The sequence below is a fragment of the Zymoseptoria tritici genome, chromosome 3, assembly GCF_000219625.1.
Source record: "Zymoseptoria tritici IPO323 chromosome 3, whole genome shotgun sequence".
In the NCBI taxonomy this organism is placed as follows: Eukaryota; Fungi; Ascomycota; class Dothideomycetes; order Mycosphaerellales; family Mycosphaerellaceae; genus Zymoseptoria; species Zymoseptoria tritici.
In genome coordinates, this window is record NC_018216.1 from 2,531,839 (window position 1) to 2,558,922 (window position 27,084).

Sequence of the window (27,084 nt, forward strand, 5' to 3'; positions counted from 1 at the left end):
CTCGAACACTCGCACTCTTGACAACATTTTGTGCTACAATTTACACAGCCTATTGATCGTGCTGCTATGCTTGCCCGCGTGTGCACCAAAGACGTCCTGCTAGAGTACTTGTACGCCTCCTTATCAGGCGTCCTACTACCATTCGCACATCTTGTCGAGCTACCTGATTCGGCGGCTTGCTCATGTTATTTGGATGCCCTGCCGATCCAAATGTACACTTCGTTGTCATGTTCTGCCAACCTTGCAGCACGCGTTCATAAGGTGTCTTGATAAGTGATATGAAGTTTACGTATTCACTGCCCATGGCAACCTGGTTGTGCAACATCCTAGTAGATGCCCGCCATCTTGTAGATCGCCCTCTCCGCCACGCCAGTCATCTCCTTGCAGCCCGGATCACCCGGAGGTACGGCTTGCAAGCCCATTGTGAAGGCTATGTTGGCTTCACGGTCAATGATCCAGAAAGGATTGAAATACCCTCCCCAGCCCAAGGTGCCCTTCTTCCTCCTGCCGTCACCATCCTTCATGAACAGCAACCCACCCAAGCCATGGTCGACCGGCACATCGTCTTCAAACTCGCCAGGCAAACCTGCATTGAACGCCTTGATGAACCCGTTCGCCGCCGCCTTCGAATCATCTCCGAGCTGCGGTTCGAACAGCATGTCCACCGATGCGGGCGTGAGTAGTTTGCCATCGTTCGCTAGCAAAGACCGCATGACTTTCAGGTAGTCTCCCATCTTGGCGTACGCTCCGTGTCCGCCGAAGCAGTCCGTGGTGCCGGTGTTGATCGTCGGATCAGTGTTGGGGACCAATTTGCCTTCCGGCGTACGGACGACTAGGCCGGCGATTTTGTCCTTCAGGTCCTCCCGCTGTGCCGGCCAGAATGTGATTCCAGTGATGCCGAGCGGCTTGAAGAGATGCTGCTGCATGTACTCATCCAGGGACAGCTTTGACAAGCGTTGGATGAGGAGACCGACCCAGTCCGGACCGGGCGAGTACATCCAGCTGGTGCCTGGCTCAAAAATCAAGGTGGTGTCGCAGCGCTCGGCAATGGTGGGCGCCAGGCTCACATCGGGGTGTTTGCGGCCGCGTTGAACATCGTACTTCATGGCGTCGGTTCCAGGAAAAACGTAGGTCGTGCCGGAGGTGTGGGTCAAAAGGTGTCTTTTTGACGGAGAGTCAGCATTGGTGAGTATGGAGAGCAAAGGATCGATCTTCGATACCTGATGGTGATTGGACCTTTGCGTTCGACCAGCTTGGGCTTGTCATCCTCGTCAAAGCCTTGGATGATTTTGTGGGCGGCCAATTCAGGCAGGTGCGGACAGACGTCTTCGTCGAGACCGATGAGACTTTGCTCGACGACCTTGAGGGCAGCTATCGAGGTGAGGAGCTTGGTTTGCGAGGCGAGCATGAGCACGGCGTCTTCTTGAATGGGCTCATCGTTGACGCCATAATTCTGGAAGCCGGTGGCGTGATGGTATTCGAAGCTGCCTGCCTCAAGATCAGATTTGTGAATGATCTTGACGTGATACGTTTACTTGCCGTCCTTGTTCGTAGCACAGACAATGGCGTGAGGGATCTTGCCATCCTTGACTCCTTGAGCCAACGCTGCTTCGAGACTTGCGGCCATGACGCTGAATTTGCTCTTTGACTCTGAAGTTAGTACAGATTCGGAAAGAGCAGTAGAAGGTGGGGATTCGGAGAGAGAAGATGTGTGGAGCTTCCTCGTTTATGATGAGCCTGATCCTGATCCTGCTGATCCTTCGCTGCCTGTATTGCCAATTGCTGGGCAAACTGTCGAGGAAAGATAAGAACAACTCACTCTTTTTATGTTATCCTGAAGATGTCCAGCTGGTCTTTACAAAAGGTCGTTTGAGGGCATTTGTCCGAGCGGCGACATTCCAGAGGCCGGACGTCGAGAGAGATATGACGACTAGCACTTTTGGCCCTCATCCTTGCCGACTCGCGTTTAGTACACCATCCTAGTCCTCGGGGTGAACAAGAGTGGATAGCCGCCGAACCACACTCGACAAGCAAGAGCACACGGCGCGGATCAGCACAGTGAGAACAACACCACATAACAAGCACTCGAAAACAAACTGCTATTGAGACAGGATGATTTGCAGATGATATGTGCTACTCAAAACTCGTGTAGCCGACCTGAACACCACGTCTGACCGTCCTGTCCTGGTCATGATGAAGAAATCTCTCGCCGTATGGGTATCGTTCTCTTCGCAATAAAAGGACAAAACAAAAAAGCACCTTGCTCCATACCATGCATATGCGCCGATGGAAGACCCGCGTTGATCTTTCTCTTTCTCCCATGAAACGCCTTACTGTTGCAATGTGCTGCCAAAGAGCATTCGATGCCGCGCGATCTTCGTCGCTGACGAGCTGTACTGCCTTCGTTCTGTTTTTCGTTGTTGTGCGTGACCTTTGCCGCTACCCAAGCGAACCCGAGTGCAAACCCACGAGAGACTCGACCCAACTGTGGACAACGGGAGGGGTCTCGAAGAAACGCATGGTGCGAATGTGCTCCAAGACGGCATCGTTCGCCATCATCCATGCGTGGCTGATGAACCAGGAAGAAGCGTTGGCGAACAGCAACGAGATGATGAGCGCGTAGAAGAGGAGGTGCAGCCACTCTGGAGCTTCGTACCACCAGTGGAAGAAGTCCAGCTCACGACGCTTGGTGACATAGCGGATGATGGGTGCGGGTTGCGTGCTGTTGGTCTTGGAAGTGGATTTCGCGAGGGCGGTCTGAAGTTCCTTGATCTTGGCTGCGGCGTTCTTCTGGGCGGTTTCCTTCTCCGCGGCCAAAGTCTTTTTGCTCTTGTTGATCAGCTCAATCTCGCGCTCGTAGTCCATCTTCATCGTTGACTTGGCCGTCTCGCTCATGCCAAGTTGGCGCGTGTGCTCCTTGCCATGTCCTTCGAGCTCAGCAATGCGTGCTTCGAGCTTCTGAATCTCGGCAGCATCTTGAGCGGTGCTCGGCTTTGCTGGCTCCGGCGAGTTCTCGTTCTGCTTTGTGAGGGCGGCAATTTGAGTCTCAAGTGCTTTGATCTGAACGACGTGGGTCTCCTTCTCGTCGCTGCGCTGCTTGAGCTCATCCGTCTCCTTCTTCTGCAGCGCCTTGAGTTGTGCTGAGATGCCTTCTGTTGAGGTCATCTTGTTCTGAAGTGCCTCATTCTTCTCGGTGAGCTTCTTGACTTCGTCCTTCAACATGACGTTCTCCGAGCTGATCTTGCTCTGGGTATCAGGCTTGGTGGCACGAGACGTGGATGACTGAAGAGATGCGACTTTTTCGGCCAAGCCTGCTTTCTCACTCTCCAAGCTGGTGATCTTCGCCATGTCCTGCTTTGTCTGACCTTCAAGCGTGGTGATCTTGACACTGTCCTGCTTCGTCTGGGCTTCGAGGATGGCGATCTGCTGGCGGTAGTTCTGGCTTTCCGTATTGAGCCGGATGACCTGTTCGCGGAGGCTGGAGAGCTCTGCGGCGTGTCCTGGGGCTTTGCTGTCGGAGTCCGTACGTGTAGCTTCAGCCTGGGAGATCTGGGTACGAAGTTGAGCGCGCTCTGACTCGAGTTCGGCAATACGTTGATGCGCGGTGTGAAGCTTGGCTACCAGCTCGGCATCGGTCTCAGGAAGGTCGTCGGCGCCGTCAATGTCCATCTCGTCGTCGCTGCGAAGCTCGTCTGCGATTGAGATCTTGCGGTTGCCAGTCTTCGGACGCGAAATCTTAGGAGCTTCGCCTGAATCGGAGTTGAGGCTGGTTCCTGACAAATTGCGCTGCATCTGTGGCTGCTGGTATTGCTTGTTGATGTTGTCAAAATGTTCGATGATGTTTGCTGGGTTCAGCTCCCATCCCATCTCGGCGAAAGTTGGCTCCACGATCCTGTTGATCTCCTGGACGAAGTCGGTGGCATTGTCGTAGTAGCTTGCTTTCTCTACCAGTCCTGTTGTTTGCTGGTTGAACGTTGCAAGCTGGAGCTGCAGCTGGTTGTTGACGTTTGTGGCGCTGTCCAGATCGTCCTGTACTTTGTGCAAAGCTTGACTCCTATCGTCAAGATCGGACTGAGTAGTTGTGAATACCGACTGGAGGTCTCTGTTCTTCTTGATGTGTTCATCCGTTTCTTTCTTCGCCGCAATCGCATCGCGCTGAGCCTCTCCCAAGCGCTTGTTGAGATCGATGCGGTCTTGATGCCACTGCGCTACCTCGGCCTCGAGATTGGCGACTCTCTTGTTGGTTGCCTTTTCCACGTCCTTTCTGAATGCGAGATCTCTCTTGAGGTCGTCGATTTCGGCATCGCGGGCGGTGAGCTTGACGTAGTAGTCCTCGTTCGCGTGCTTGAGGCTCTCGACCGTATCTGGCTGCTGGTAGCCTGAATCCATCGTGTTAGCGGCATCACAGGTGAGGTTGTTGTAGGAGAAAGGGAAAGGTGTTGTAGAAGGGAACCATCACGTACCACTTGCGCCGCTGTCAGAAGCCATTGTGGCTGGAGCCGGATGCGGAGGCGGGATCGACGGGACGACGGGCGGGAGAGCGGGAGAGCGGGAGAGTGGAAGCTCTGCTTCCGGAACAGCGCCGGTTTCTGTCGGCCTGGCGGCGTTGATGTCGACGGGGTTGGTCGACTCGGAGAGGAGAGGGAGGGAGGGCTGGCGAGAGGGAAGGGCACCGGCGCGAAGAGGTGTGCCTTGGGCACGTCTGATGATGTTTTTGGGGACAAAAAGTCCCGAGCTGGCCGGCTTCTTTGGTGCGGATGGCTTTGGAGCCACCTGCTTGGGTGGTGATGGCGGCGGAGGAGAGGACATTGTGAATGTGGAATGTTATAACAAAGGAGAAGAATTGAAAGCGGACGTGAACTCACGTAGATATGTGAGCCGGATGCGCTTTTCGAACAATAGGACGCATTCTCACCTATTGTAAAGAAATTCTGAAACACGCATCAATAGGACGAAATGCGCGGCGTTTACTTCCTATTGTCAGATTTGCTCCGACATGAAGTGAAGTGAAGTCAGGTCGCGCGAATCCATTGGTATTGTCCCAGAGAGAAGGAATCATTCCTCTCCAAGTTGACTGACCATGATAACGACTCCGGTGTTGTGGGCATGAACTGTCGTTCGAGTTCTGAGAATGAAGAGCCATGCTGGCGTTCTCCTCATATCTGCTTCAACATCTAGGTGTACCGTTGGCAGAAGGAGGTGACTCGCAATGGCATAGTCTAATAATGCTTCCTCGAAAACGAACAAACGATGTGAGATGAACGTGCGTGTTGAGCTCGCTAACCTTGGCAATGAGGTCAAGGCCGTACATGTCAACTGCTCTATTGTTCTTGAGAGCGGGAGGAAATGTTGGTGAGGTTAAGTTGCTTCTCGGAGCCGACGCAGCCGTCATAGAATGACGTGAGTTATAGTAGCGTGGTCGAAGAAGCATGGCCCGAGGACTACTTAGCGGTTGATTGCGAGGCTCACTCTGCTACTCAAATCGGAGACACGGGGACGGACGAGCTTTGTCTTCTTGAGAACAGGTTGAGATATCTGGCAGTTGCTTGCTGGAATTGATGCAATATTTTGATGGCACGGACGGAGTGATGGTAGCATAGTTGTAGAAGCAGGGAGCTTCGAACATGAATATTTGATCGATATGGCTGATGGTGGTAATAGATTCTGGGCCGTAGGGACGAAATGCCGTCGTTCTGAGAGTAAAAGGATAGACATCCGAAATAGGATACGATTGCTTTCAAGGCCCGATGCAGTTTTGAAAGACCGAAGGGATCTAGATCAGGCTGTGCATCCATTGATCCAGCCACGGACATGACCGGTGCACGTCATCCTTTTACTGCTTCACTTTGCTGCGCCCCAGCCAGGTTCCGCTAGCCACTGGAAGACTTCCGCTGCATTCGCCGATCGATTGCTTGCAGTGCCGCCAGGACCTTCTGGTGGTCCAGCATTCATCCATTCCACATTGCGCGTCTTCCTTTTCAAAACTTCAAGAACCCAGCCCGCTCCCACCTCAGGGTCCTCGACACACCTCAGCATCGCCTCGGCCACTTCCTCAGGTTCGACCCACACGTCTTGTTTCTCGTCGAGCATGGCAAGCTTCTCAGGGTGATCGGTCCATAACGGTGTCTTGATAATGCCAGGGGCCACTCCATTCACTCTGATATGAAGAATGTCCAGTTCGGCTAAAGATCGAATGAAACCGGAGATGGCATGTTTTGACGCCGTGTACAAGGGTACCGAGAATGATGGGGTTTGCCCTGCGATGCTGCTAATATGCACAACACGCTTCGGGTTCGAAGCTGAGACTTTGCCGGACTTGTTGCCCACGGACGGGTTCAGCCAACGAGAAATGGCCAGTTGAGTCGTGCGAATAGGATGCGTGATATTGATATCGAGAGTTGCATAGTGACCCACTCCTTCGGATCCATGGAGCTTGTCCTTCGAGGCAGATGAGCCGGGAGGGTGGAAGAAGTTGGACCAGTGTGGCTCAAACACTCCAGCACCAGGACAGACCTGTGGCTGTTAGCAAGGCATTTCGGGAGTAGAGGACTCATGCATACAATGTCAACTTCTCCAAACTCCTTCTCTGCAACATCGAACATGTTCGTCAGGTCATCCCAATTGACCACATCGGTCTTCACAAACACAGCCCGTGGCTTTGATTCATCCTTGGCAGAATGCTCATCGATCACTGCTTGTGCCTCTGATCGAAGAGCTATGTCGGCAATCACCACGTTACAGTTGCGAGTAAGCAGAAGTTTCGCAAAGGACAGGTTGATTCCTGTAACGAATCAGTGTCTCCAAGTTGCTCTCATCGATCGTTATTGTGCGGCCTACCTGATCCGGCGCCGGTGATCAGAGCAGTCTTGCCCTCCACCGAGAAGGGTACAGAACTTGTTGGAGCAGCCATTGCGTAAACAAGTGGATGTCCGCAACATCGACCGGTATATCTAAACCGAGCCCTCGCTAAAGACTTGGGTAGCTAGTCCGTCTGTGAGAGTCGTCCGCGCGGGGTTGGTGGAGCTGATGGCTGATCGGCAAACCATTCACTTCAACTCCAGCGGGGAAAGTGGGCCAATGGTTTGGGAACGCGGCCCACTTGAGGATTCGTCTTTAACGTGTTACTCCGATGAGATTGAACAGCTCGTGCGTCTGGCAATTGGCAATGCTTGTCCGTTCAACGCGTTCGAGGGTCTGGCTGTTGGGCGATGCAATCAGCTTCGAAGTGCCGGAGGAAAAGCGGAACGCCGACCAAGCTCTTACAATCATCTCAGCGACAACTTGACCGATCGCCGCGAGATTTGCGTATAGAGATAGCCACAGGCTGCCTCTAGCTTTGTAGCAAGTGTCGAACGATTTTGGCAAGTTGTTGTTGGATATAAAGCGTTCGAAGTGCAGTTGATGTTCGACTGAGCGTTCCGTTTTTCAACTGAGTAGCTTGGCCGGACTGCAAGTCATGATTCAAGGTAAGCCGACCCCCCGTTCTCCAGCTCAAATTGCACAGTCCAGGGCAATCTAGCGAGACCTGTGCGGTGTACACTTCGCGAGAAGTTAGAGAGTGGGTCATTGCCCCCATGTGACAGTCTACGGGGCGCTGTCGATGTAGAGTCTCTCCACGTCATCGCTCGAATTCGGCCGGATGAAGTGCATCCAGGTGGCTTTGTCTGTGCGCTGTGGTCGGGAGCACGAAGGCATCGAGAAGACAATCGATCAATCAAGCTGCATCTGGTAGGTCGAAGACTTTGCCAGGATTCAGCAGCCATCTGTCGTGGGTTAGCAATTGCGACTTGTAGGTTCAGAAAAAGAGCGTACTTGGGATCTGCTGCCCGCTTCAGAGTCTTCATGAAGTCTATGGTGCCTTGACCAAGCTCTTCCACAAGACAGTCCTGTGACACAGTGTTAGAACGTCTTAGGTCTCATAGCCTAATGGTCTCCATCTTACCTTCTTACCGATCCCGATAGCATGCTCGCCGGACACGGTCCCGTCCATCTCCAATGCCCTGTGCATCATGTCATCCACGACCTTCTTGACAGGGGCTTTCTGCTCGGCGTTGTGCGGATCATAGAACATTGCCGTGTGGAAACTGGCAAACAACCCAAGCTTGCTACAATCCTCTTTGGAGATGTCTGAGAGTCGCAAGTCAGTATTCGATGTCTCATGTAAGAGAAGCATAGTGACACTCACCGATGATATCAGCCAATCGTGAGAGTGGCACTGCTACATCCGTGGACCACAATACAGTCCCTTCCTTTCGAGTGCTGACCATTGTGAACAGGACTTCCTTCCTGGCAGCCCAGAGGTCTAGCTCCTCAAGCTTGGTTTTTGCGAAGTGGAACGGTCCTGGCATTTCGTTCTTGATCAGCTCTTGCACCCCCTTGATGTCACCTTTGATAGCATCAGTCGTTCCAGAGAACCTAGGACCAGATTAATGTTGATCGATATCAACGAATGACCGGGTCGACCCACTTCATAAAGAGCGTAGGCTCTTCCTCCCACTTGCGTTTTTTGACCGCTGCACTTCCGTGCCTGTTCACGACTTGCATCTAGACTTCGTCAGTGGGAGACAATCGTGGAATCGCGAACTGAACCCACTTGAACGTCGTCCATCAGCTCCAATGCAGCAAGCTGTATACCGGAGCGGATAATTCTCGATGCAGCAGTGGTGGCGGCGCGAATGCTTGGGAACGAGACGATAGCTACACTCGTATCCTGAGGAATGGGTGCAAGCTTTAATGTAATTTCTGTGACCAGACCAAGTGTGCCCTCGGCACCTACAAAGAAGCCAGTCAGGTTGTACCCAGCGGACGTCTTCCGAGGCCGCCTCCGAGTTTTCACCACCCGACCATCCGCAAGCACTACAGTCAAATTAATGACCCAGTCCTTCATATTGCCATACCGCATGGCGTTGGTACCACTGCAATTGGTCGATACCATGCCTCCAATCATTGCTGTCGGCGACGGATCAAGAGGCAGGAACAAGCCGGAGTCCTTGATTTCGTTGTTCAAGTTCACCCAATTGACACCCGGTTGAACAACAACGTCCATGTCGTCGGGATGGAAAGCCACGATCTTGTCCATGTGCGTGAAGTCGATGGTAATGCCAGAGTGCGGTGAAGAGAAATTGCCTTCAACGGATGAGCCAGCGCCGAAGGCAACCATCGGCACATTGTGTTTGCTGCAGACACGTGCGATCATAGATACTTCTTCGGTGTTTCGTGGCCAGACCACCGCTGCAGGTCTATTCGGCGTATTGGCGGTGGACCAATCTGAATGCCCATGGTGCTCTATCACATCCTCGTCATAGCTCACGGAGTCCTCGCCTAGGAGGCTGGATATCTCCTCAGCAGCCTATGAATGGTCAGTGGCGTCCATGAGTAGGTGGTGAGCATGGGCTGACGATCAACATTTGAGAGCGAGTCGCATATACGATTGGCTTTGCTTCTGACGCCGGGTGTCCACGAATGTTACCGATTGCGAAGCCAGCAACGACGCCCACTGCGGCGACGAGCCATGGATTGGGACTCGTCTTCGACCTGACTGGAGACGAGACAGAGCTCTGCAGCCTCTTGCCATAGCGACGCCGGGTGTCCACGAATGTTACCGATTGCGAAGCCAGCAACGACGCCCACTGCGGCGACGAGCCATGGATTGGGACTCGTCTTCGACCTGACTGGAGACGAGACAGAGCTCTGCAGCCTCTTGCCATAGCGAATGTGTACTCGAGGTGACCCACTTGCATGGCCAAAGGATGTTCGAAACGCTGTGACGAAGCGCCTCCCTGCCGTGATGACGGTCTTATTAGACATTGCAAATTGTCGTGATGGGACAGTGGGCGTGGTGATGGGGACGGCAGCACAGCTGCGGGCGTGCCCTGCCCGAGGTGAGGTGCAGTCCATGGGTCGAGTACCTTCGGTGATGAGTGCTGAGTAAGCGTTATAGATGTAGGATTGTTGTTGTGATTAGACTTAAGCTAAGTGGAAGAAGACCTCTAATTAGCAGGTATATATTGTTATGCAGAGAGAATCTTAAGTGTAAGATTCTTACTTTAGCTATCTGTGTGTAGGAATGCCTTAGCACTAGTTACGTGCATTTTACTAATAATTAGTCTAATAATCTATAACACTCCCCTATTAGTAGCTGTATTATTACGAGCTGTCTATTACCTAAATATAGCAGGTATTTACCTACTACGTAGCTAATACTCGGCTTTAGCTTGTTAAAAAGTATCTTCTTCTAGCTTTTTTATTCCTCTACTTTATAATCTATACCTCTTATCTATTTAGCTAATTTATTAGCTAATCTATTATCTATCCCTTATAGCTATTAATAATATAATCTATATTACTAGCTATAGCTTCTAGAAGAAGAGTAGCTTTCTCTATCCCTAGGAAAACCTTCTAGCAAGTTATTAATAAAGTAAGAGCTATTAGTAGTAAAGATCTCCTATAGATCTATAAAGATAGTTCTATAGTATATTAGACTATATATTAATTTATTAGAGGAGAGATAAATAGACACTATAACAAAGTAAATATTAGGGCTTAGGGTCCCTTCTCTTTTATAGCTTGCTTTAATAAGTTTATAGCTAAGCTTAATAAGGATCTCCTTACTACAGACCTTATTAATATAGTAATAGAGGAGCTATATAACCTAAGGGAGTAGGCCTTCCTAGTAGAAAACTACTCTAGTCTAATAACTCCTAATCCTTAGGGATTTGTGTTATACTATAACTAGACTCCTTTTAGCTAAATATTAAGCTCTAATAAGGTAGAGATAAAGCAGTAGTTAGTAATATAGTATCCTATATATATTCTCCTTAAAATCCCTTTTTTCCTAATAGAAACTAATATTCTCTTAGGCTTTAAGTTAAGATTCTAGGGGAATTAGCTTAGTCTTTTAGTAGTAGTCTAGGGGGGTAGGCTGCAGGTTCTAGGATATACTCTAATACTTTTAGGTTTTTATAGAAAAGTTTTCCTTTAGCTAGGTGTTTTTCTTATAGTTTCTTAGATACTTTTGTAGAGGTGTGTAGTTGCCTCCTTTCCTTTATATAGATAAGAATAAAATAAGTGTTCTAAGTATTATACTTCTTAGTTTTGTAACAAATAAAATAGTGTAATTCTAGGAAGGGAATCCTTCTTAGGTAGGAATGTAGGTATTAAGGCATAAATTTAAGAGCAATTTCCCTCTTCTTATTAAGGGCTAGTTGGTCTTATAGATCTATATATTAGAGGATAGTATTTAGGGATTTTGGTTTTGTTAGACAGTTTGTAAGCTGCATGTCTGTCCTTATAAACTCTACCTTAATACTCCCCTTATTATATTATTCTCTGTAGTAATAGTTCCTAAGAGAGACATATCTCGATCTTTTAGAGTTAGTATAGTTTTCTATAAGGCTAATAGCTAATTAATTGTCTACTTTAATAAGGATAGTAGAAATGCTTTTAGCCTAGGTAAAGGGCTAGAGCTTATTAATAAGATTCCTTACCTAATTTACTTCTCTTATTGCCTTAGTAAGAGAGAGGTACTCTACCTTAGTGCTAGATAGTACTACTTCTTTCTATAGTTAAGATCTCTAGATAACTAGGCCTCCTGCAATTTTAAAGAGCATTCCTAAGGTAGACCTAGATATACTAGGATTACTAGCAAAGTTAGAGTCTAAGAATGCTTTAATCTAAATTTGCTTCTTAGTTTTCCTGTATATAAGGTACTTATTAATTGTACCTGCAATATATCTCTAAATATATTTAGCTACCTAAATATGCAAAGGTCCTAGGTTCTAAAGGAACCTTATATAGTAGTTAATAGCAAAACTAATATCTAGTCTAGTATAGTTTAACAGATGTTGCAGTTCCCTAATAATCTTATTAAAGAGATTATAGTCCTTCTTTGTTTCCTTATCCTAGAGGGGTTTAAGAAGGGTATTAAGGGGGTACTTAACACTCTTTGCATTACTAAGACTATATTCTTAAAGTTTGTCTTTAGAATAGTATTCCTAAGAGATAGATATAGAGCTATCTTTCCCTTCCTTTAGGTAAAGTCTAAGAAAGATATTAGTATTAATAACCTTAATTATATACTTCTGCTCTAATCCCTTAATTAGCTTGTTAATCTTATAGTCTAACTATCTAAAGATCTAGAAGTTATCTATATAAAGGAAAATAAGGATACCTTTCCCTTAAAAGAGGCAAGTATCGCTAATAGTTCTTATTAGACTAAGCTTTTAGAAAGTATTTATAGTATCGTAGTACTAGAGAGCAGCTACCTGCTTAAGCCTATATAGTCCTTTCTTAATATATATAATATACTTATAGGCATCTTTCTTAAAGAGATAAGCTCCCTCTAGTAGCTTAATAAAGATCTGCTTATCTAGGTTTAGATTTAGGAATATAGTCTTAATATTAACTTATCTCCTCTTCTAGCTAAAGTTAACTAAGAGGGATAGAAGTATTCTCCCTATTGCAGCTCTTAGGGTAGGAGCAAAGGTATTAATATAGTTAAGTCCTTTCCTTTATATAAATCCCCTAGCTGTCTATTTAGCCTTATACTTCTTTATAGTTCTATCTAGAAGCACTTTAATCTTAAAGACCTATTTCCCTATAAGAGGGACTCTCCCCTTAGGGAGGGTGCTAATAAGTTTCTATTTAAGGCATCCTATAGACTTAAGTAACTTAGCTTCCTTAATAATAGCTTTCTCCTATTCCTTATAGTTAGATCTAGAAAGAGCTTTCTTAACTATCTTAGGATTAGACAGATTAGGATTTGTTACTTTAAGTCCTATCTTCTAGATCTTGCTATAGTTTTTTCTTATAACTAATCTTCTACTTCTTAAGAGTCTAAATATGCCTAAGCTTTTAGGACTTGCTTTATTACCTAATTTCTTAGGTCTTTTAGGGCTTCTCCCTACTTTCCTCTTTCCTATAATATAAATGTTTAGGAAGGGAGTTATAGTATAATCTTAAAGGTTTTCCCTTTTAGGGCAATTCTCTGCTAATGCTTAATATTATAGCTATATTAATAAGGTATTAGCCTACTCCTAGAATCCCTTAGGACTTCCTTAGAATCCCTTAGGACTTCCTATTTCCTTAGAAATATACTCCCCCTAAGCTAGCTAGAAGGCTTCTTTATACTTAGTAGCCTCTAGCTAATTAGGCTTAAACTGCTTATGTTAGTTATCCTAGGACTATATGTCCTAACCTAATATTTGCTCCTCCTAAGATATTAAAAGGGAGGCTTAGTTTCTCTCTCTTTATATAGTATTAAATATATTTTCTACTTCTTAAAGATAAGAAGTAGTAAGAGGTTAGGCATCTTGCCCTTAGGCATCTTAGCCCTAATCTTAATCCTTAGTATAGATAGTATAGACTTCCTATTCTATAGTAATAGGTTGTATTAGTTATAGGAAACTCTCCTCCTAGAAGTCTAGGGTAGTAGGTATTATACTATATACCTTATCCTTATTATATATTATATAAGGAGAGGTTATAATCTTATACTAAAACCTAGTAAGGGTAGATAGTTTAAACTTCTAAACTATATAGTTAGTTAAAGTGTTCTCTTAGAATCCTAGATTCTAGTATTTCTCTACTCTAGGATAGAACTTCTATAAATTAGGTCTCCCCTAATTATATAGATATGCTCTATATCTAAATCTCCTAACCTTTATTAGATTAATATATAAAGTTCTAGTATTAAGATCTTAATTAAATTCCTAAAGAGGAATCTTATTAGTTAATAGGTATACTAGCTTATTAGTAAGGAAGATTATATATGCAACTACAAAACTCTAGAAAGGGAGAGGTAGGCTAAAGTTAATTATTATTACTCTTACCTTATTAAGGATAACCTTATTAGATAATTCTGCAATTCTATTCTGCTTAGAAGTATAAGGAGCTAAGAAATCCTATCTTAGTCCCTTATTCTCTGCAAATATAATTAGATTATTATTATTAAACTCTCCTCCTCTATCTAAGAACTAGATCTTAACTATCTTTTTGTATTAGTTAAATATCTTAGTAGTCTATTTCTTAATAATTTGTGCAGCTTGTAATTTAAGCTTATAGAAGATAGCCTATCTCCTTTTTAACTTTATATTAGTAATTATAAGGATGTACTTGCATCTAAAGATATCTAGTAGAAAGATTAGTCTTATAATATTAATATAGACCTTATCTAATAAGGATTAAGGTATTAGTCTTAGAGTTCTTAATACTACTCTTTATAACCTTATAAGCTTATATAGCTTATAGTACTTAAGTATAGATATATTAATCTACTTAAGTCCTTAAACTTAAGCCTTTATTATACTAAGAATCTTGTTCCTTATATAGCCTAGTCTCTAGTGCTATCTTGTTATATTAGCCTTAGGCATAGCAAAGGCTAGATAGGATATATTCCTATTAGTTGTAGAAGCAACTTTAGTACTCCCCTTAGGAAGTAAGATAGTTATATTCTAGAAGATTAGAATATTATAAGTAGACTAAACCTTGCCTATCTTCTTATTATTTCTTAAAATATATAAAGATAGCCTATCTAGGTAGACCTTATATTTTAGCTAGAGAGTCTTTGCTAAGATAAGGTTATAATTAGAGTTAGGAGAGTATAACACATCTTATAAGGTAATATTTAACTTATTCCCCTTATACTTTATTATAATCCTTACACTTCCTAAATATATAACTATACTTTATCTAATAGCTTAAGAGAACCTAATTAGGGTTTCTAGGGGTTTAAGGTCTAAGAACTAGGACTTGTTATTAAAGAAGTAGTATAATATACTAGAATTCTAGATAATAGTATTACTCCTTTATATTTTAGTAGTAGTAATTGCTGCTCTTATAAATAAGCTATCTAAATTAGAGCCTAAGCCTATATTAAAAGAGGAGATAAGCTTAATTACTGCAGTACCCTTTCCTCCCTTCTTATTATATCTCTTACTCTTATCTTAGGACTTCTTCTTATCCTTATTAGATTCTCCTTTTCCTTTATATACCTAGGACTTTAGGGCCTTATTAAGGTACTTCTTAAAGTAATCTGCATTTATATAGATATAATAGGTATACTTAGTATACTAATTATTATCTACTATAGCACCCCTAAGTCCTCTTGCTATCCTTTATATCTATAGAGGAGGTTCCTTAATTAATAAGGTAATTAGCTCTTTAAGAGTTATGTTCTTAATATAATAGGATTGTCTCTAGCTTCTTAGGTATTTTAGATAGTAGAGGCCCTAAATAAAGAATAGCCTAATCTGCTTATTACTAAAGGTAAGCTTTAAGACTAGAATATTCTTAGACCTAAAGTATTATTCTATTATAGAGATATATTTATAATACTACTTCTAAAAGTCCTTATAGTACTTCTAAGTATTTGTTCCTTAGATCTTAATATTACTAATTCTAAGAATCCTTAAGCTGTTATAAATGTTTATAGTTATAATAGGCCTATAAGTAGCTATAATAGTATTATATAGTTCCTTAGCTGTCTTCTTTATATCCCTAAAGTTAGGCCTTAGAGATTAGTTAATCCTTTTACTAATAATCCCGTATATAATTAGGTTATACTTATACTAGACTTAGAGAGGAGTTAGTCTTAGTCTACTAGTTAGAATAGGTTCTGTTACTAGAGTATCCCCTCCTTCTTTTTAGGAAGGAGTTAGAGCCTAAGAGGATAAAGTAGTACTCTCCTTAGTTAGTAGAGAGGGATATCTAACTTTAATTCCTAGCTTTAGTTAGGTAGGGTACTAGGGAATATTATAAAAGATATAACCTAACACCTCCTTGTCTATAAGGGCTACTTTAAGCATCCTTAACTAGTCTAAGAAGTTACTTCCCTTTTTTAGGACTTTATTCTCCTTTATAGTCTTAAACTTATTAGCCTGCATTATAGCTGTTATTATAACTAGCTCTTTCTCGGCTCGCTAGTTAACTGTCTAAATAATATATAATAAGGTTCTAGTAGCTGCGCTTAGAACAGACAATTCTTCCTTAAGTATGCAGTAGTTACGCCGGGCTTATAACCTGTTATAATTAGACTTAAGCTAAGTAGAAGAAGACCTTTAATTAGCAGGTATATATTATTATGTAGAGAGAATCTTAAGTGTAAGATTCTTACTTTAGCTATCTATATGTAGGAATGCCTTAGCACTAGTCACGTGCACTTTACTAATGGTCAGTCTAATGATCCACAACAATTGTAACATGGATCTTCTTCCGCTCACCCCATCTACTCGGTCGTTGTCTCCCTTCAAGCATCCCCCTGAGCACTCCGAGATATTCGCAGTACGCAAGCAGTCTGTAATCGCGTCAAGTCGACCCGCAAGTCTGTGCTTGCAACGCCATGCCACACTTTCCGGGGGGGAATTCAACTCAAGATGGCCACATATCGTCAAGCGCGATCTCAGAACGAACACGAATCAAGAACAGGCGCAAGCGATATCTTGACCTTCATCCCGAATACTTCGAAAGCTCAGATCTAGAGCTTGCAGGTAGGTCGAGGACTAGCAACTTTTTCTTCATCGTTCTTACATTTCAGACCCTCTACTCTATGATCGTCTCGTGAGGCAATTCAAATCCTTGGAGGAGCGAGAGAAAGAAGGCCGCGAGAAGGGCTTTACCAAGGTGATGGAAAACGATATGGTGCGGTCTGAGGCGAAGGTGGCGGCTCTGCAGAACCCGGATCCCAGTTCGTCCATCGTCTACAAACGTGCGGCAAATGGGAACATCGTGGGCGTTGAACAGGATGCAGAAGATCGCGCTACGACAAAGGAAGGTGGCTGGGAGAGGTGGACTGATGCTATGGGACGGAGGTTCATCGCCGGGGATGATCCGGATTTTGACTATGCAGTCGTGGATGCCAACGAAGAATACGATGATCGGAACGAGGAAGATCGAGTCGAGCTGGAAAGTTACCTGGACGACGAGCCTGCTGAGTTTGTCGGCGAAGGCGCACCTATCGGCGAAACTGGCGTTCTCGATTACTGATTACACACCATGAACCTGATCTCAGACTTCACAGAGATGGTTGTGGGTATCATATTATCCAATAATTGAGCTACTGCAGTTCTATCATGGTATCATCCAACAGGATCTACAGTCCTCGCGGTCGCAGAGCGAACAGGACTCCTCGGTAGTGCAACGCCACCACTTTCGCTGCTCTCAGTCAAGTACATCCTGCTAATGGCCCCAGTCATTTCCTCCTTGCGACTGCTGAACGAGCTGAGCATTTCCGGCTCCGTGAAGATGGGCAAGCTGACCTCGTTGGCGCCAAGAGTCTGCTTGATATCATCGAGGAGGAGGTCCATGGGACAGATGTAGGTGCGACCTTGCCTTGATGCAAGGACATGGCCGCAGACGCCGCCGTCTTCATTGCATATGACCCATGCGCCGGAGTCCCCGCCGATGCCAAAGTCGCCAGCGACAGTCCAGCTGGCGGAGAATGTACTTCGACCATAGATCTTGACGAGCTCCATCGTGCTGGATATGGTGCCGCTTCCGAGCCCGCTCGTCCGACCAAGGCAGTGAACCTTTCTGCAGGCAAGCTCTGAGCTACTCTTGATGGTGATCGGCAAAGAGTTGCCTTTGCGATCGCCCTCGCTGCAGTATCTGGTGCCGCCCCTGATGATGTTGAACGGGTGGGTTCGTGGTGGTAGTAATTCGAATAGTGCCCAGTCGATCTCTTGAGGCAGTGACTGGCTGATGCTTTTGAAGCCACCTTCGTGGGACTTTGCGGTGCGTCTCAGCCCTGAAGATGCGTGGACTTGACCAAGGCGATACGAAAGCAAGTGGTCCTCGTCGATTCCGGAGTCTCCGTCGTCCTCGTCTTCTTCTGCGTGAAGATCGAGATCAATGGCGTCGTCCAGGGCGGGCTGTGTAATGGCAATCTCTTCCATGTCGCCAGGCGATATTCCTGGGCAATCGCCAGCTGTATCGTCTCTCTGAATAACGTCCTCGTCTGACGAGTGCAAAGATGGTGGGCGCACCGTGCTGAGATCGTCTTCATCGCTGTCAGAGCCTCCGAGGCTGGATGTCTCAGAGTCATCATCATCGTTGTCAGCGCCGTCCTCAGCCTGGTCGGATTCGTCATCTTCTTCCTCCTCGGGCTCAAGCATATGATGTACGCTCATCCCATACGAACGTCCATCGACGACAATGACACCACCGAACGAGACAGGCGGAAGGTGCTCTTCGTACCTCCATGCTCCAATTGACGCTCCGCAGATCGGCCTTTCCTGGTAGTCCGGATTCGCAGCCTTCTCCACATCAGGATCGCGCAAAGGCGCCATAGAGCGATGTGCATTGTCAACTGTTCGGTCACGCCTTGACTTTCTGCATCTCCTAATGACCTCTTTCTTGACCCGAACATCGAAGATGTTCGCGTCGTATTTCAGATGACGCTTAAGTGCATCCTTCACCCTTTGCGTTGATCTGCAGCCCACGATCAGCGTCGGGCGAGCAGTCTCGGGAGTCTCTCCATAAGGCAGTAATCGTATCGAGCTTGCTTCGCGGGAACCGTGCAGCGCTTTTTCGACGAGTGCCTGCAATTGGAAACACATGTTGTGTTGCCAGTGGTCCAGTATCTCCTGAGGCAGTTTCAAGTCCGGAAATTCTTCGCGCTTCGGCTTGTCGGCGTTGCGGGCGCTATGCGATCGATGCGTCTTCCGTTTCGCCGCCTGCGCTGCGCATCGTTCTCGCCAGCGTTGCTGGATGAGCACAATGCGACGCTTGAACTCCTTGGAGGACGGGGGCGTTGCGAATTGGTAATTGGTGCTCGAATGGTCACTTTGCTGCAGGGATGAGTGACTTGGATGCACTCGTGGTCTCGTGTATCCACGACTGACTGCAGCAGCCGCCGGCGCGGGTCTTCGCTGAGACGCGAGCCCGGCTGCCACGGGATTTGTCTTGGCCGGAACGGTGTCTCTTCGCATGAAGTCGCTCGCATCGGAGAGCTGCCGTGAGATTGAGCTCGTCTCCGATTCTCCTCTTTGAAAGCTGTAGGCAAAGGGACTGGGAGAAGTGGGCGCAGAGACTAACTCGGAAGCCGGGATGAGCTCAGTTGAGGAACCCATATCATCGAGAAGACAGCATCTCTTGAGGAACTGAAACAAGATTCCGTAGATCCCTTCCACAGTCAGCCGGGAGCTGTTCTGGTCATCCGACAGACGGAGACACGTCTCTGCTGCCCGCATGTAAGCAGAGCCGCATTTGGCGCCAAGTTTGGGAATCCAGATCTTTTCTAGTCTTAGCTTGAAGTCTGCAAGGGAGTACTTTTGTTTGTATAAATCGCCAATTGGGGTCCACAAGCCGACCTCTAGCAAGACCAAGCCAAGTCCGTACAGGTCGTACTTCATGTCTGCAGAGAATTCTCGATCCGAGTTGCTGGGTTCGTCGAGAGGGTGCTTGTATATGTTAAAGTTGATCGCTCGCCGAACACCTTCGATTGTACATTTCGAGAAGAGGTCGAACGAGGCCCAAAGAGGCTTGCGAAGTTGCTCCAAGCGGCTAGCTTCGGACTCATTCGCAGTTGTGGTGAACATGATACTGCTACTGTTGATATTTCCATGGGGTATTTGATGAGAGTGGAGTGAATGCAGTTGTTCTGTCAAGCGTAGTGCCATCCGGAAACGATGCTCCAAGGCCGGTGCCGGAGCATCATTAACGCTCCCTGCAGTTTGGGATTTGCTGGCCTTCTGTACCAACTTGAGAAGACTCAATGGAGCAAGAGCGTCGGGTCCACTCTCCAATTGCATTTTGTTTTGCACGGCATATGGCAAATCATATACCAGACCAATGCGCGGCTGATTAGAATCCTCGAAATATCCCAGCAGGCTCAAATTCGTTTGCGACTCTGCCCGCATCGGCTGCAAGACTAATGCCAGAGCCTCGAGTCGTTGAAGCGGCGGCGGTACTCCGGTATCGCGGTAGGTGGCATCAAAATTGGCGTACTCGACCAGAACAGGCACTTCCGAAGCTTCACTTGCTAATGCGGTTTGAATGCTTTCCGACGCCCTGCTCCTGATGAGCATGGCGACCATACGAGTTGTGGAAGGAACTCCAATGGCTTCGTACGGTGGCGGTCCTTCATTCGGTAGACGTAATGCTGTTGCTTCGATTCGAGATGGTAGGCCGGCATATGGTGACAGTGCTGGCCGGGCGAAGGATGGATTGACCAGCGTGGTTTCTGACGCTGCTAAGCTGGGCCGCCTGACGAACGTCGGCTGGTTGAAATGGAGCTTACTAGGTGGCATAGAGAGTGTCTTCTCAATCGATCCAGACTTCTCGCTGAATCGAGGCTTCTCGATCGAGCCAGGCTTGTTCATGGAGGCCGCATCGAAGCTGGGATGTTCGCCACGGGCGAGGGCTCTTCGGGAAATGGACAGATCATAGAGAATATCGATTGAGGTCGTCAAGTCCCGAAGGAGGTCCTCGTATCTGGCTTCATCGAAGACGGCTGGTTGCTGGGGAATCTGTTCGCCGGGCTTGGTCAAGGGCAGGCTTGCTGACTTGATTCTTTCGGCTTCCTCGGTAACCTCCTGTATATTGCGCAAGACGCTTTCAACGGTCTCAGTAAGACCTGCCTTGGCGACGGACTCGTCGATGCTCCCGTCTGGTCCTTTGGCATCGTCGCTCCATGCCAGTCCCCAGGTGATTAGGCGGTCCTTTTGAATGCGGTATTTCCTGTGTAGGGGCGCGAACTGAGCGTTTGAGGTAGTTTGAACTGAAAGACTCGTGAGAGCACTTTTCTTTGCGTCGGAGTATAATTTCGTTAAATGACTTGTCCGGCCATGCGCGGGATGCGCCGCTCGATAGGATTCCATGTTGCCGGCGATCGTGAATCAGGTCATATTCAGGTTGTCGTTGTCGTCTCGTTGATGCTCTGAGGGACAACAATAAGATTCCTGTTGGAATGCTGTTATCGTGCGTCCGCAAGATGTGCGTTCATGAAAGTGGGAGTCTTCGAAGCTGACCTAAAGTGCTGCCTGCGCAACGAAGCCACCTGAGAGTTCAACGGACCCTTGCCGCAGATCTCCGCCAAGCCTCATACTTACGCCGCGGTCGGATGTACCACGACTGGAGCTTAATTAAGAAGGAGCCTGGAGACTGAAGGCATCTGCCGCACTTAATGTCTTGCAACGGACGAGGACAACAGGCGGCCGAGGTGATGGATGTTTCAAGGGAGGCATGGGTGACTCAATTATCCAGCAAGACGGGCCGAAAGACTAACTGTCCTTATTACTGCCCTCGTGCGATCCACTGTGCAGGATGATCGGCTCTCGCCCGACAATCTCATTTGATAAGAAGATCGCTGCGACGAAGTATCATGAATGTGAAAGCCCTGTACCGCTTGACCCATTATGCTGCCTAACTCCGTTCCATAAGGTGCCATATATCTTTACAATCTGTCCACCTGTCTCACTCACAAACCACGCTCGTACAAGCATGCACTCCATGCTGAGATTGCATGTAAAAGGGGTAGTTCGGGGTAGGCCGTCAACGGCGGCTGTCCTGGTATGGGCATGGCGTAAGATCGAGGACATCAGCTGGGTTGGAACGTAGTCCTGAGAAGATGGGCATGATTTTTTGAAGCTTCCTTGCGAACACAATTTCCTCAGCCTGATGCTCTTGTGTTGAGGATCAGAGCAACAATCAGCCTATACCAAGAAGTCAGATCTGTTCTCCTCGTAAAACCTGCTGTCACACTTACCCGTAAAGGCCCAGCACTTCGCCGAAAATGAGAATCAAGACCATTCCGACAAAGATTCGTGATTGCTGCATGTACGCGCGTACTCCCTAACAATTCATCAGTACAGGTCTCCCATCGTATCCTTACTCCACTTACCGAATCACCGACCACTCCAATGGCGTATCCGGCCGCAAGTCCAGTGAGGCCAACTGACAGACCACACGCAAGATGCATACAGCCATTGTATAAGCTGTAAGTCTGCTCTGGCGGAGGCTTCATATTGCCTGCTATTAGAACCGACACGACAAGCGCGTAGACGGCAATAATTCCAGACATGACCACAGGAATCAGAGACTATTGTGAGTCGTCAGAAGGTATCCATGACATCCACGCTGCCTTGCGCTCCTGGCATACCTTCATGATGAGGTCAGGCCTGAATGTTCCAACGTTGGCAATACCGATGCCTGACTTCGCTGTGCCATAGGCCGCTCCGACGCCTGTAATGTCTCAGTATGCGCAGTGATTCTGACTCTTTCTTGGGTGATCCGTACATCCGAATATCATGGCAAAGGCGATGCCTCCCATTCCAAGGAAGGGAGCGAACTTGGGTGTGTACTCGGAGTCCGCCATGTTTGTTTAATCCGCGGGACCAGCACGCTGATGGTGGCGAGAGGGACGATCGGGACGAGGTGGTGATGGAGTTGCGTTGTCGAGTTTGCAAAGTTCGTGGAGATGGATGGACGAGAAGTGGTGGAAGCTCTGGACGATTGTAAGGTAATGAATGACCTCAAGCAAGACAGCACTCCCGGTCCGCGCGAAGCTGGCTAGTTCCATCAGTTCGGCGGACCTGCACGTGAGAGTGCCAAGACGTCTCCAGACCTCGCATCCGGTGTCAATGTGCCCATCCACCGCACCATCATTCGATCCTTGTGCCTCTGCCGTGCGTAGGAGTTGCCGGCGACGGAGCCATACCGACTGAACGACCTCAACCATATCGACGGTCTCGACCACCGCCCAACAGGGATCATACCACCTCGATCCGGGGACCAAGAGCGCGCTCTGGGCCTGTGCGACCGAGCCATACCGCTGCCGACTGCCGCTCCTTCATCATTCCAATTTCTGGCAGGCCTGTCTATCACGATTGACACTCAGCAAGAGCTTGTGAGCGCTGGAGGACCGCAAAGTGAAGGTTGAACCTCAGCCTGGGCCGCGGCGAGGAGGGCCGGATGTGCGGCCGACAGCAGCTTGACACGCCACCACCACAACTATGGCCCAATACCAGCCTCAGCAGGGTCGCGAGTATGCTCGTGGACCACCAAATATGGGGTCGGCGAGTAGCGCTCAGCGAGACGCGGCCTTCTCGAACATATTCGGCGGTGCGCCGCCTCCCGGGAGGAGCCATACGATGACCACCGGAGTGGCGCCTCCGCCGCAGGACAGGGCGAATACAATGTCTGGAGCTCCTCAACAATACATGCAGCGGTCACCGCCTGTCAGACCAGGAGTGGGTCCGAATGGCTATGGGATTGCGCCTGGCTCAGAGGCCACGAATGGTTATCCGCAACCATCAGCATACACAAATGGACAACCAGCGCCGCAGCGACGACCACCTCCTCAGAATCTGCCGCAACCGATCCGTCCTGACAGAGTGCCTTATGGACAGCCGCAGCGAATGGATGCTCGTGGACCGCTACCGCCAGGGCAGTACCAACGGTCGTTCACGCAGCGCCCATACGGTCCGGGTGCTCAGGGTCCGGGACCCGCGCTAAACAGTGATTCCTTCCGCTCGCAGTCACTCGCATCGAACCCGCGACCGATGTATCAGCCACCTGGCGCTGGTAGCAATTACACTATATCTCCCGCACATGCTTTTCGCCAGCAACCCCACATGAACCCCAATCTGGCACGAACTACTGCGCATGGAAGAGTTGTACCCGATCGGCCGTCAGATGAGCGCACCATGTCGATGTCCTCCTACTCGCGCGATGCAGACTTCACACAAACCATGAGTGGAAGAGTTATACCCAATCGTCGACGGGAGTCTGGCGACACTATTGGTAGCGAATCGACGCTGAACGGATATGCGTCCAATCGTTTACCGAACGGTTACGGTGGGAACGTCAGACATCCTAGCTCTGGCAGTCATACCACGCAAGAGTCAAGAACAATGTCCATGGCGTCGACCATCGTTCCGCCTGGAGATAGTCAATCACCTCGCCCCTCTGTCAATAGCACCGCTGGACGTTCGGATAGTAATATGACCCGGACGGGCACCATGGTGGCTCAAAAACGACCGTCGCTGGTTTACGGAGCGCTTTTGTCGAATGTGGCTTCGGCCTTTCGTGACAGGGTCGCTGTGCAGGAGAAGGAAAAGGACGGATTGGTGTACAACAATGCCTTCAGTGGTTATGAGGCAGTCGAACTGATTGCATACATCATCCGAACATCCGACCGGAATCTTGCGCTGCTGCTTGGACGATCGCTCGACGCCCAGAAGTTCTTCCACGAGGTTGCATATGCGCACAGACTTCGTGATTCCGAAAGTGAAGTATACCAATTCAAGGAAACCATCAACGAGGAACCTCCGGAAGTCAATGGCGTCTTCACACTGCTCACCGAGTGCTACTCGCCCACATGCAATCGAGATAATCTCTGCTACTCCATTGCTTGTCCACGTCGCCTGGAACAACAACAACGGCTGAACATGAAGGTCACACCCGGGCTCAAGCGAGAGACCTCTCGATCCAGTTTACACGATGAATTTGACAGTGTGGAGCAAAAGTTGTGGATCAACACCGTCTCCAAAGAGGTTTCGGACAGCGTTAGCGACATGGAGAAGAAACGCCAGGAGGTCATTTCGGAACTCATGTACACAGAGCGTGATTTCGTTAAGGACCTGGAGTATCTACGGGATTTCTGGATCAAGCCACTGAGGATGCCGGACGTGTCTCCCATCCCGGAGCATCGACGAGAGAAGTTTATTCGCACGGTTTTCTCCAATTGTCAGGAAGTGCACGGTGTCAACTCACGCATGGCCCAGGCTTTGACCAGACGGCAGCAACAGAACCCTGTCGTCCGCAACATTGGAGACATTTTTTTGGAATATGTGCCGCAATTTCACCCCTTCATCCGCTATGGTGCCAATCAGCTGTTCGGCAAATTTGAATTCGAGAAAGAGAAAGGCTCCAATCCGGCGTTTGCACGATTCACTGAAAGAACCGAGCGATTAAAGGAATCACGGAAGCTGGAGCTCAACGGCTACTTGACAAAGCCAACCACTCGTCTGGCAAGGTACCCGCTGCTCTTGGAGAACGTTCTCAAGTTCACGGACGAGAACAACCCTGACATGAAGGACATTCCCAAGGTCGTCGAGCACATTCGGCAATTCCTGAGCCGGGTCAATGAAGAGTCTGGCAAATCTGAAAATCATTACAATTTGATGAATCTGAATGCTCAGTTGAAATGGGGTCAGATCCCACACATGGACCTGAAGCTGACAGAGGAGTCAAGACAGCTAATCTTCAAGAGTGCACTCAAGAAGACCCCAACAGCAGAACAAGCCGATGTCACTACTTACCTCTTCGACCATGCCGTCCTCATCGTTCGCGTCAAGACGGTCAACAAGAAGGAGGAAGTGCGAGTGTATCGCAAACCTATTCCGCTGGAGTTGTTGCAGATCAAGGAAATGGACCAAGTCCTACCAAGAATGGGTCTTGCGAAGCGACCTTCGTCAAGCATGATTCCCGGAGTAAGTCGGGTTGCCACCAGACCAGCGCCCACTGAGCAAGGATATCCGATCACATTCAAGGGACTCGGCAAGGGCGGATACGAGCTCACACTCTATTGCACCAACCAGTCTCAGCGCGAGAAGTGGATGGAGCACATTATGACGCAAAAGGAGAAGCTGTCTGAACGTCACAAAATTTTCACCATGGCGAAGTTGAACGAAGGCTGCTTCAACTCCACATTCAGAGTGAACTGCTGCAGACCGATGGATGGTGGAAGGAAGCTTGTCATTGGCACAGATGTTGGCATCTACGTGTGCGACCGGCGGCCAAAGGACTCCTCTCAGAAGCCGAGACGCGTATTGGACACAAAGTTTGTTGCTCAGCTTGAAGTGCTCGAGCAGCACCAAATTCTCATCGTCTTGGCCGACAAGGCAGTCTACAGCTTTCCTCTCGAGGCGCTCGAAGACGATAGCCCGGGCGCACCCTCGAAACGCGGCAAGAGGATTTGCCACGCCAACTACATCAACGCCGGAACATGCAATGGCCAGACTTTGGTATGCTGCGTCAAGTCGTCATCACTTTCATCGACCGTCAAGGTTTTCGAGCCGATGGACTCCATGACGAAAGGCAAGAAGAAGTCCGGTCTCGCCAAGATGCTCGCCAGCGGCCAGGAAGTCCTCAAACCGTACAAAGAATTCTACATCCCGATGGAGAGCAACAGCATCCACTTTCTACGCAGCAAACTCTGCGTGGGCGGCGCCAAAGGCTTCGAAATTGTCTCGCTCGAAACGCTCGAAACCCAATCACTCCTCGACCAAGCCGACACATCTCTCGACTTTGTTGCACGGCGCGAGAACGTCAAGCCCATATACATTGAGCGCAACACGGCCGAATTTCTGCTGTGCTACAACGACTTCTCCTTTTACGTCAACAAGAACGGCTGGCGCGCACGAGGCGACTGGAAAATCCTGTGGGAGGGCTCGCCGAATGCGTTCGCCACGTGGGGTGAGAAGTATATTCTCGCGTTTGAGCCGGAGTTCATTGAGATCCGACAGAGTGATACCGGTGGGCTGGTGTGCATTCAGACGCATAAGAATATTCGGTTCTTGCATCAGAGCACGAGAGAGGTGAGTCGAGGTTGCTCCGTGAGCACTCACGGATGATGTCGTGCTAATCATACTCTTTCCAGATCCTTTACGCGTACGAAGACGAAGTGGGCGACGACGTGATTGCGTCGTTGGACTTTTGGGGCAGGCCTCAATCTCCGCAGCATCCCAAGCAGTAGTAGAGTTTTTTGTTCAGAAAGACTTGAAATGAATAAAAAGAAGAACGGAGACCTCTCTGATGATGAAGAATGTTGGAACTTCACGAATTTTCTCTCTCAGCGATGGTCTTCTCGGTAGTGATACGTGAAGGTGAGCTGATGGATTTGTCAGAGGTTGACCGTGCCAGAATTAAAAGGTGCTTGACCACAAAGGGATCGTTCTCGCGGTCCTCTCCATGCCGTGAGTGGACCAATCCGTAGTCGTCAGATCGCAGGCTACACGTGAGAATAAGATAGTCCTGCTATTGGTGGATACGAGAGCCAAATCGAACTTCACGTGGTAGGACAAGTACATTGCGCCGATCCTACCAGAGCCCAATGGATTGAGCCGTGAGCTCAGCTTTTGTCTCTTC

The 27,084-nt window shown here is 48.2% G+C and overlaps 7 protein-coding genes across 7 annotated transcripts; 2 read left to right on the forward strand and 5 right to left on the reverse strand.

Annotated features, from left to right (window-relative positions):
- Positions 1 to 326: 326 nt before the first annotated feature.
- MYCGRDRAFT_85341 (uncharacterized protein) lies at positions 327 to 1,627 on the reverse strand (the record flags this gene model as incomplete). Its single annotated transcript, XM_003854252.1, has 3 exons — positions 327 to 1,161; positions 1,221 to 1,484; positions 1,536 to 1,627. The coding sequence occupies 3 exons, from the start codon at positions 1,625 to 1,627 to the stop codon at positions 327 to 329; spliced, it is 1,191 nt and encodes a 396-aa protein (XP_003854300.1).
- Positions 1,628 to 2,123: 496 nt separating this feature from the next.
- MYCGRDRAFT_108753 (uncharacterized protein) lies at positions 2,124 to 4,809 on the reverse strand (the record flags this gene model as incomplete). Its single annotated transcript, XM_003854251.1, has 2 exons — positions 2,124 to 4,379; positions 4,464 to 4,809. 2 exons carry the CDS (start codon positions 4,807 to 4,809, stop codon positions 2,440 to 2,442), a joined length of 2,286 nt encoding a protein of 761 aa, XP_003854299.1.
- An 863-nt stretch (positions 4,810 to 5,672) lies between these two features.
- On the reverse strand, positions 5,673 to 6,911 carry MYCGRDRAFT_70203 (uncharacterized protein; the record flags this gene model as incomplete). Its single annotated transcript, XM_003854250.1, has 3 exons — positions 5,673 to 6,513; positions 6,561 to 6,781; positions 6,838 to 6,911. Coding segments are annotated over 3 exons (967 nt in total), but the record flags the coding sequence as incomplete, so codon positions are not given.
- Positions 6,912 to 7,714: 803 nt separating this feature from the next.
- On the reverse strand, positions 7,715 to 9,349 carry MYCGRDRAFT_39234 (uncharacterized protein; the record flags this gene model as incomplete). Its single annotated transcript, XM_003854249.1, has 6 exons — positions 7,715 to 7,763; positions 7,813 to 7,886; positions 7,943 to 8,127; positions 8,186 to 8,415; positions 8,468 to 8,544; positions 8,594 to 9,349. Coding segments are annotated over 6 exons (1,371 nt in total), but the record flags the coding sequence as incomplete, so codon positions are not given.
- Positions 9,350 to 16,408: 7,059 nt separating this feature from the next.
- Positions 16,409 to 16,887, forward strand: MYCGRDRAFT_18631 (uncharacterized protein; the record flags this gene model as incomplete). Its single annotated transcript, XM_003853932.1, has 3 exons — positions 16,409 to 16,484; positions 16,532 to 16,692; positions 16,765 to 16,887. Coding segments are annotated over 3 exons (360 nt in total), but the record flags the coding sequence as incomplete, so codon positions are not given.
- A 185-nt stretch (positions 16,888 to 17,072) lies between these two features.
- On the reverse strand, positions 17,073 to 22,309 carry MYCGRDRAFT_108755 (uncharacterized protein; the record flags this gene model as incomplete). Its single annotated transcript, XM_003854248.1, has 6 exons — positions 17,073 to 20,690; positions 21,045 to 21,066; positions 21,701 to 21,786; positions 21,836 to 22,033; positions 22,094 to 22,176; positions 22,231 to 22,309. 6 exons carry the CDS (start codon positions 22,307 to 22,309, stop codon positions 17,073 to 17,075), a joined length of 4,086 nt encoding a protein of 1,361 aa, XP_003854296.1.
- A 637-nt stretch (positions 22,310 to 22,946) lies between these two features.
- Positions 22,947 to 26,777, forward strand: MYCGRDRAFT_57099 (citron like protein; the record flags this gene model as incomplete). Its single annotated transcript, XM_003853933.1, has 2 exons — positions 22,947 to 26,534; positions 26,597 to 26,777. The coding sequence occupies 2 exons, from the start codon at positions 22,947 to 22,949 to the stop codon at positions 26,690 to 26,692; spliced, it is 3,684 nt and encodes a 1,227-aa protein (XP_003853981.1).
- Between the last annotated feature and the right edge of the window lie 307 nt (positions 26,778 to 27,084).